The sequence below is a fragment of the Palaemon carinicauda genome, chromosome 4 (genome assembly GCF_036898095.1).
Source record: "Palaemon carinicauda isolate YSFRI2023 chromosome 4, ASM3689809v2, whole genome shotgun sequence".
Taxonomy (NCBI): domain Eukaryota; kingdom Metazoa; phylum Arthropoda; class Malacostraca; order Decapoda; family Palaemonidae; genus Palaemon; species Palaemon carinicauda.
This window is the reverse complement of record NC_090728.1, coordinates 51,416,782-51,426,781: the sequence shown is the minus strand read 5'-3', so window position 1 is coordinate 51,426,781 and position 10,000 is coordinate 51,416,782. Positions and strand designations below refer to the sequence as shown.

The 10,000-nt window shown below is 32.6% G+C and overlaps 1 protein-coding gene across 1 annotated transcript in view; it reads left to right on the top strand.

Annotated features, from left to right (window-relative positions):
- Window positions 1-10,000, top strand: part of magu (SPARC related modular calcium binding-like protein magu) — a 159,412-nt gene that overhangs the window by 107,909 nt on the left and 41,503 nt on the right. The window contains 3 exon segments of the mRNA XM_068371690.1: window positions 4,048-4,134; window positions 5,061-5,276; window positions 8,044-8,079. Of these exon segments, the coding sequence (XP_068227791.1) occupies window positions 4,048-4,134; window positions 5,061-5,276; window positions 8,044-8,079 (339 nt within the window).

Here is a 10,000-nt window from a genome sequence, read left to right as displayed (position 1 = left end):
TATATATATATATATATATATATATATATATATACATATATATATATATATATATACTGTGTATATGTACACGTGTATATATATATATATATATATATATATATATATATATATATATATATGTATATATATATATATATATATATATATATATATATATGTATATATATACGTATATATATATGTGCATATATATATATATTAATCATTTCTATTAGTTTTTCTTTTATAGTTTATCTGTTTTTCAATTATCCATCTACTGATCTCTCTTAAAACAATCGAACCATGGCTACAGAGGTTAACATCACAGGGGCTTTGTACCGTCAGTAATCTTTATTATATTTCTCTTAATGTTATCGAGATCGCAAAACATACACAAATACACTTTATCAATTCTAATATTTCACTGATTCATCTGCTTTGAATGAAATAAATCAAAATATCATAAACAAAAAATAATGCAATTTATAGCTTCATTTCCTGACTTTTCCTCCTTGCTAACAATCATCCATCAGTAATCAAAATTAAGGGTGGCGTTTGAGAGGATAGAGATTATACCCCACAAAAAGATGAAAACTTAAAAAATCGTGATTTTGTAAAAATTGGGTGTGCTTGGATCACAATCTCAAAAATCGTATTTTTTTTACAGAATTGGCTACGAGGGTGTCACAATCTCAAAAATTGAGGAGTTTTTGTAAAAATTGGCATTGCGTGGGTCACAATCTCAAAAATCGAGTTTTTGTAAAAATTGGCTATATGCGAGTCTCAATCTCAAAAATAGTGTTTTTGTAAAAATTGACTCTGAGTGGGTCACAATCTCAAAAATCGTGTTTTTACAATAATTGGCTACAACGGGGTCAAAATCTCAAAAATCTAGGTTTTGCAAAAATTGGTTACGCATAGGGCACAATCATAAGAATTTTTTTTTTTTTTTTTTTTTTTTTTTTTTTTTTTTTTTTTTTTTTTTTACAGAAATTGGCTACGACGAGGTCAAAATCTCAAGAATCAAGTTTTTGCAAAAATTAGCTATGCTTAGGTCACAATCTCAAAAATCGTGTTTTTACAAAAATTAGCTACGCGTAGGTCCCAATCTTAAAAAAACTAATTTTTGTAAGGGTACGCACGGATCACGGTCTCAAAAATCGAGCTTTTGCAAAAATTGGCTATGCGTGACTCACAATCTCAAAAATCGTGTTTTTACAAAAATTGGCTACGCGTGGTCACAATCTCCTGAGACAGACGAGAAAATTGGTAATATTGTCCTGTGGCCCTCATAGAACTTCCTGGCGTCCCCTTCCAGCCAAACTTAAGGATGATTACTGTCTTATTAATCTTTATTTTCTTCAATCCCATCCACTTGGCTTCCCATTCCAAAGGCAGCGTACGTGGCGGCTGGCCGGCGGCGCACTGTAGGAGAACAACCCTTTGTTGGCCTTTCACTTTTCCAATTTCAGAGGTTGTTTTGCACCCCCAAGGACGCTTTCTATTCACAGTGACGTCAGATTATATCTCAAAAAAGGATAAATAACATTAAGTTAGTTAATTCACTCTTATGGTTAAATAAACCACTCAAATTTGACTAAAAAGAAATTTAGATTTTTAATATTTTTGTCTAGTAGGTTTTCGTCTATGTTGGTAAAAATTCATTAGGCTAAACTGTAAATATTGTTTGGCTTGAAGTATACTCTGGCAGAATAGAAAACGTCCTTTTAAAGAATATCTTTTAAATTTAAGGTTATAATCCCCCTCGGAGTCACAGATAATTCTTAAAGCAAACATTTTAAATAGACAACCATTGATATAAATCAATCTTCAAACAAATTGAAAATTAAATTTTGAGTAATACAAAGATCAGTAAAAGTCTTTAACTAATTTTTATATCCCCAAACATCTGTTGACCTCGAAGGGACGATGCATTCATAGGACTCAGTTCCATTAGTGTGTGGCAGGTCAGACTAGGTCAAGATATTAAAGGTGTAATTTTTGCCACGCCCAAATTTTTTATTGGTTATGTCAGTTATTTTGGCCAATTTTGTGGCATTTACATATGTGTATTTTCTTGAGATTACTTATATGCATTGATTGTTATACTTCGGCTATAAGTGGTACAAAGAAAGTATATATACTGTATATATACATATATAAATATTTATATATATATATATATATACATATATATATATATATATATATATATATGTATATATATATATACTTTATATATATATATATATATATATATATATATATATATATATATATATATATATATATATATATATATATATATATATATCCTAAGTTTGACCTGTCGTAATTTGAAACTGATTTTAAGTCTTTGAATGAATCCTGAAATTATAACGCATACCAAGCATAAGTTTATAAATCTGCTTAAGTGTTTTTTTTTTTAAACTAACTAAAAAGATTTGATATCTTAGTTCCAGTACGATTCCTTCAACTACAGGTAATTGTACAGGTAATTGCACAGGTATATGAACAATTACAAGTGTAGTCTAGCATAAGGTTAGTTTTTAGATGGTATTTAGAGTCAATTTTTTTAATCATTTAAGTATATTTTTTATTTGCCATTCAAATAAGTTTTTTCATTTGTTATTCAGGTATAGTTTTCATTAGTTATTCAAGTATATTTTTCATTTGTTATTCAAATAACTTTTTTCATTTGTTGTTCAAATAATTTTTATTTTTTATTTTTCATTCAAGTATTTTTTATTTGTTATTCAAAAATAATTTTCAGCTATTATTCAAGGATATTTTTCATTTATTATTAAAGTATATTTTTCCTTTTTATTTTTCAAATAAATTTTTCATTTGTTATTCAAATAACTTTTTCATTTGTTATTCAAATAACCTATTTGTTATACAAATAACTTTTTCATTTATTATTCAAGTATATTTTTCATTTTTTATTCAAATATCTAATTGAGATAGACCTGATTATATTTATAGATTGATCGAGTTAGCCACGTAAATTAGGAGGTACAACCCTTTGTTTTTCTCTTGCATATCATAATTAAAACCTAAAGTTAGACCCAGATAGAAAAGACATTAAGAATGACTAGGAAACGAAGCCCAACTGATGAAATGATCCAGTGATTTTAATACCGGGAATTCCTTTTATATTTTGGATCTGGGAATCGATTTCAGGGGATGACTGTCTTGGAAAGAAAAGACCTTTTTATCCAATTCTTCGGAATCATCCGACGGATGTGAGACAATTTCCACAGATGGTCTTTTGGGTGGAACAGTAAGACCACAGAACGAGATATTAGTGTCTCCGAATAAGAGGTCTTTCATAAAGCGTAAACAGATAATTGTACAGATTAATTATGGTCTGTTGACGATGATTAAGACTAATTAACGTTAATTATCGTTTTCCTCCTTCGTCCTCGACTATTAAAAGATATTTGAGGGTTAATGATATAACGATAGCTGTTATCTTCAACATTCGATATCTATCCGAGGGAAAAGGGTTTGTGGAAAGATAGAAAATCAATTTATTGGAAGAGAATAGAGTGGGTTAGACCCATCTGCTATTTTATTTATTTGTTTATTAACTTGTGAATAATCTATCATTTTACATGCCATTTACGAAATATGATAATAAAGTCATTCGACCTTGAAATCACTCCCTGGCCATCCTAGAATATTCATAAGGACAAATGAGAAAACCACAAGAATTTCCTTGCAACGTAAATTGCTCCTACTAACGTATGTCATTCTGACAATGAATTGCTAACTCGGTGTTAAGAAGCAAACAAGATATTGAGGTAATGATATAGGAAATAACGTCTATAGGAAAATTAGTTATCTGAAAATAAAGAATTAATTATATTTACATTCGTTTAGAGTATTGATATATAGAAAAGGAAGTTTAAATCCAGGCAGCGAGTTTAAATACAGGCAGCGCTTCCAGTAAATCCAGGCTGCGCTCTGCCTGGAAGCCAAGCATTAAGCTCAAGGACTCTCAACATCTCTTTAGCGTGAAACATTGGTATTCTCAACGGAGCTTTCTTGTTTACTCCGTAGACCGCTGCCAGGGAAAGAAGAGGAACCAGTTCACTGACAACATGGTTGAAGTCATCATGGAAGACTACATTCTCCAGGCAAGCGGACGTGAGTATAAAGCGTATTTTTATAAGTATTTTTAAAACTGTCTTGGTATTCGGGGACAGGGTATCTTGAAGCTGTATTAGCACCTTAAATTGGGTACTTATATTGGTATAATGAAGATGCATTGATGCTCATAGATGGGGTACTAAGGTGGGTATTTTGAATTTGCAACGGGATTCAGAGATGGGCGCTAAGATGGGAATTTTAAAGTTGCCTCGGTATTAAGAGATTTGGGCACTAGCTGTGTATTTTGAAGTTGCCACGGGATTCAGAGATTGGGCACTAAGATGTGTATTTTGATGTTGCCTCAGTATTAAGAGATTTGAGCACTAGATGGGCATTTTGAATTTACAACGGGATTCAGAGATTGGGTACTAAGATGGGTATTTTGAAGTTACCTGGGTATTCAGAGATTGGGTACTAAGATGGACATTTTGAATTTGCAACGGGATCCAGAGATTTGGGTACTAAGATGGGTATTTTGAAACTGCCTCGGTATCAAGGGATTTGGGCACTAAAATGATTATTTTGAAGCTATCACTTGATTCAGAAATTGGGTACTAACATGGGTATTTTGAAATTGCCTCGGTATTAAGAGATTGGGTACTAAGTTGTCACGGTATTCAGAGATTGGGTAGTAAGATGGGTACTTTGAAACTGCTTCGGTATTAAGAGATTGGGCACTAAGATGGGTATTTTGAAACTGCCTTGGTATTAAGAGATGGGGGACTTAAATATATATTTTGAAGCTGACTTAGTATTACGACTTTTCCATCTAGTGACGCCTATTTTCAGAGAGAGGTTTCGTTTAACGACGCCAGTTCATTTAATGACTCCCATTTTCAGAAAGAGGTTTCGTTTAACGACGCCGGTTCATTTAATGCCTCCAATTTTCAGAGATAGGTCCATCTAATGACGCCTATTTTCAGAGAGAGGCTCAGGCTCCCTAAACTCCGCGATCAGGTGGAAGTGGAGACAGCTGGACAAGGACGGCGATGGCTTCTTGAAGCGCCGCGAGTACAAACATTTTCGAAATCTGGTCAGGAAATTCGTCGAACCCAAGAAATGCTCCAAGCTCTTCCCTCGCGTTTGCGACGCAAATATGGACAAGAAACTGTCGCGAGACGAATGGAAGATGTGTTTCAGTAAGTTCGTCTTTGTTGTTCTTGGACGAGGGGGAGAGAGAGAGAGAGAGAGAGAGAGAGAGAGAGCCTTGTATCAGTAGACTAAGATTTTAATGGTCTTAGGGGTACTCGATTAATTATAAATAAAGCGAATTAGATTATAGAAAACTCGAAGAAACTCTTAATTACAAAGATTCGCTTAATTTGAAACTGTTTTTCTTAAATAATGAACAGCTGTGTTTCGGATGTCTTAAAATTCTTTATAAATTAGTGATTTAAATTCACACAAAAAATGAATGGTAGCGGATAACTCCTTCATTGAACCCTTAAAACAATTTCCCTTCAGTTTTCTACCACCTCCTAAATTCTCTACCCGTCAGTTTATTCAAGATGAATCTATTCTATCATCCGTTCAATCTGTGTCCGCAAGTGGCCAGTAAACACACTCCGTCAACGCCTCTCTAATTGGCTAAAATCAAAACACTGAGAACCTTGTGATCTCCAACCTGACAGCCGGCTTGTGCCCTAGTCTGTCTAAACATGCCCTAGTCTGTCTAAACATGGAGGTAAACTTATATAGGCGGTGGAAAACTCAAGAAAATGGCGACTTCTAGCACTACCTGATCCGGGAAAGAATGGGATGTTTGTTTAGTCCCTGTATTATTAAAGAAAGGAGTTTTACCAGTCCAATGAGTCAAGCTTGACTCTCACAGGGCTGGCCCGAAATAAAATAGGGATATAAAGAATTATAAGATTATCAAAATTTAATTGATAAGGGAAAAAATGAATAAATGAAAAAATAAAATAAAAATATAAATGTGTATATACTGTATATTTTATATATCTTTAAATATTCTAAATATGGGTGAATAGATGGATGAATGGATTAGTCCCAGTATTCACGTATGCATTATTTTGCTGTTTTTTTGAACTAGCAGTGAATTTTGGCCATCGATGGAAACCAGGACATCGAAGTAGAAAGAATAGAAAATCTGTGAACACGTGTTCAGTGATTCTTTAACTTTACTCAGAAGTTTGGTCCAAATAAATTAGAGGATTTACTAAGGCGAAAATAGAAGCCAAGTGATTCCATTAATAAAAAGTGAATGGATAAAAGTTAATAGAAAATATGAACTCCGGAGACCACAGTATTCTACTTTCTGTGAAATGTTGGACATTATCGACAATAGACCTAACACAGATATTGAACACCATAGCTGGAAGTGAACATTGGTTTTATTATTATTATTATTATTATTATTATAATTATTATTACTGGCTAAACTAAATCCCAAGGTGGAAAAGCAGGATGCCATAAGCCCAAGGGCTCCTCCAACAGAGAAAATAGCTCAGTGATGAAAGGAAATAAGGAAACAGAACAGTGTGCCTGAATTTGCCCTCAAGCAAGAGAACTCTATTATTATTATTATTATTATTATTATTATTATTATTATTATTATAGAAGTGCGTTTAAAATCAAACTCCCAAGTCAGACAGGGAAAGAAACTACACAGAAAAAATGCTCGTTCTGTTATCAGGTACCAAATAATCAGCTTGCTAGCAATAAGAAAAACGTTAGTCCAAGCATAGCGTCAAAATAAAGCCATTTTTCAACACTTAATTTTTTTTGTTAAGCTGTAAATTCACATATTCATGAAATAGATTCCTACGTGCAAAAGTCTGAGCTGACATGTTTGTCCGTGCATCCATAATTAAGGCCGAGGATTCGCCCTCCAAGGCTACACGCACAAGACAATCGTGAAATGAAAGACGTTAGACCGATGCCTCTATTCGGCTCAAGTGCGAGTGAGGGAGGGAAGTTTACTCGGGAACTCTATCACTTGTAAGTACAGGAAGTCTTACAAACAAGTCTTACAAGCCTTTTATTTGTTCAACCAACCTTCATTGCATATACTCAATATTTTTTAATGAGGCGCATTTGCACCGACTCGCAGCGGTACCCTTTTAGCTCGGAAAAGTTTCCTAGTGGCTGATTGGTTAGAATTATCTTGTCTAACCAATCAGCGATCAGGAAACGTTTCCGAGCTAAAAGGGCACCCCTGCGAGTCGGTACAAATCAGCCTCACTAAAAAGAATTGACTATAGTAACGAAGAACAACAAGGAGATAAAGAAGGAAACAAAAGGAAGAAGTAAAACTATGTTACGAGTCAAAACATAAGAACCCAGAGCCAATGTCGCCCTAAGGTTTATACCCTTTTTATTGGTTTGCCATATAAACATTCAAAGGCCCGTTATTGGCGATATGAAGTATCCTGAAGAAAAGGTAATATACCCTTTTTTCTCTTTCAGGATATATTTCAATTTGAAAGAGAGAAAAAGTCTTAAAACAAACAAAACCATTTGAAATTTAAACTCTGATGTATAGGCCTAATGATAATACTTCAAGTTTACAATTATAAGAATATGTGAATTGCAAATTAGTTTTGTGATGGATGTACACACTTGTTATATCTATTCAATTTGGTTATGAGGTTAATGTATGTTATTGAAGAGGCAATCAAGAACTTTATTCTAAGTGAAAGATAATTAAACTACCGAAATCAAAGATATGTGAACTGGTTGAATACAACAGTAGGCTAAATGGAAAAACGTGATTTTGATGAGCTACGCTTCTGTGAAATTTATATTTAATTTGTTAATTGTCTATTTCCTTTCCTTTTTTCGTGGTGGAGCCCTTGGGCTTGTAGCATCCTGCTTTCCCCATTAAGGTTGTAGTTTGGCAATTAGGATAATGATAATACTGACAAATCTTTTTTTTTCTTCCAGCGCGGAAACAGAGGAATGGCAGACCAAGAAATAACGGTGAGTAACGAAATATTCTTTTATTTTTAATTGCTGGCATAGATTCAAAATAGCATTACTTTCCATCTTGAGGTATAAGACCTTACAACATTTTTTTTTTTTTAGAAAACTATAATTTTTTCTTTTTGTTAATTTCGGGCATCTTTCATAGATAAAAAAAATCCAGATAGATATTGATAGGTAGATTGGTCTGTGGCATGAGAGAGAGAGAGAGAGAGAGAGAGAGAGAGAGAGAGAGAGAGAGAGAGAGAGAGAGGTCTACGACTCTACGGTCTCATCACGCCATGTTTATCATTTCATTCGTATTAAAGTCTACGCTGACATGAGATGAACTCGCTGAATCTTAATACTGTTGACCTCATGAGACTATTTCATAGCCGCATCTCGCTAACATACTGTTAATAATAATACTACTAAAATCATTATTATCATTAATATTTTCATTCTCATTAGAGTATTATGAATAAACCCCAAATCGTAACTTTAAAAAGTTTAACGAAATGTTAGCTCTAATGTCATCTAATCCCGCCATTTATACAAATACATCTTCAGCTCCTTGCAAATGATATGACAGCGAGATCATTATATCTCGCATAAGAAAACTCTAGTTACTCAAGTACGACTGTTGTTTACAAGTTTTAAATACCTCAAGTGTCAGACGTACGATAATTCACCAATAATGAGTTTTTATGAGTTGGCAGTGATAGCGAATGTTAGTCAGTCGTCTTATTTTTACTCTTTTAAGTTTCCGAGTTTATTGTTTTTGCTAATTTGCTACAGCTAATTCTAATTTATTTTTATGGTGATGATATTAGCTTTGTGATGAAATGATAATTCGTTTTTGCTAGCAGGTAATGATAGATTTAATTGTGATTTTTGTTTTTTCCGGGTCACATATTTGGGATTGCTAGACCAACGTATTTTCTGTTAGAGTCAGTCATTTCATTTCTTACTTTTTAAGTTTACGAGTTTATTTTTTTTTTTAGCCAATTTGCTACAGCTAATTCTAATTTATTTTTATAGTGATGATGTTCGCTTTGTAATGAAATAATTCGTTTTTGCTAGCTGGTAATGATAGCAGATTCAAATGTGATTTTTGGGATTGATAGACCAACGTATTTTTCTTGATCTTTTTTCTCTTCTATCTCAGCTTTATTACGAAAATGGAACTGTATATCTGAGTTATTGGAGATTAATCGCTCTTTAAACTATTTCTTTTAGAACAAAGACATTTATTTTACAGAATTATCACTTTCATTAGTGAGGAAAAGATAGAATAGTTGACTGATTTTCTACATCAAAATAGTTGCTGAATAGTAAAATATGATTGTGAAATGTATAATGCTCGATAGTTAATCTTTTATTTAAAAATGTACTGTAAGGTATTTATATAGTATAACTTTCCAATCACACAATTATATACTTAGTGTTATTAAAAAAGTAAAAAATATATCAGAAAATAGAAAATATTTATTTGTATTTATTTTTACATTAACAATTTATCTTGAAGGCTAAACGTTTTCTTCCACATTCTTTGCTTTTTTTTGGGAGGGGGGGGGGCTCTTAGCAAGCCAAAAAAAAAAAAAAAATAGGTTTCCACTTCCATTAATTTTTGTAGAAAAAATTACAAACATAAAATTTATATGGATATTGAAAGGTTACATCTTTCAAGGCACTAAAGAATGAATTTGGGATAATTGCTATGTATATTTTAAGCACCTGGTTCTAAGTTTAATCAAAGTTGTCTGCATGAATGTGAAAGATGTCACAGTAATATTTAACTTAGCATATTTGATAAACTACATTTTTTGTGTCAATCTCGTTCCAAAGTGTGTTGTTGTATTAATAGATAAAAAGCATTATAGAACAACATCCATGATATGAATTAGACTAGAAAAATGGCTTAAATCGATGAAAAAAT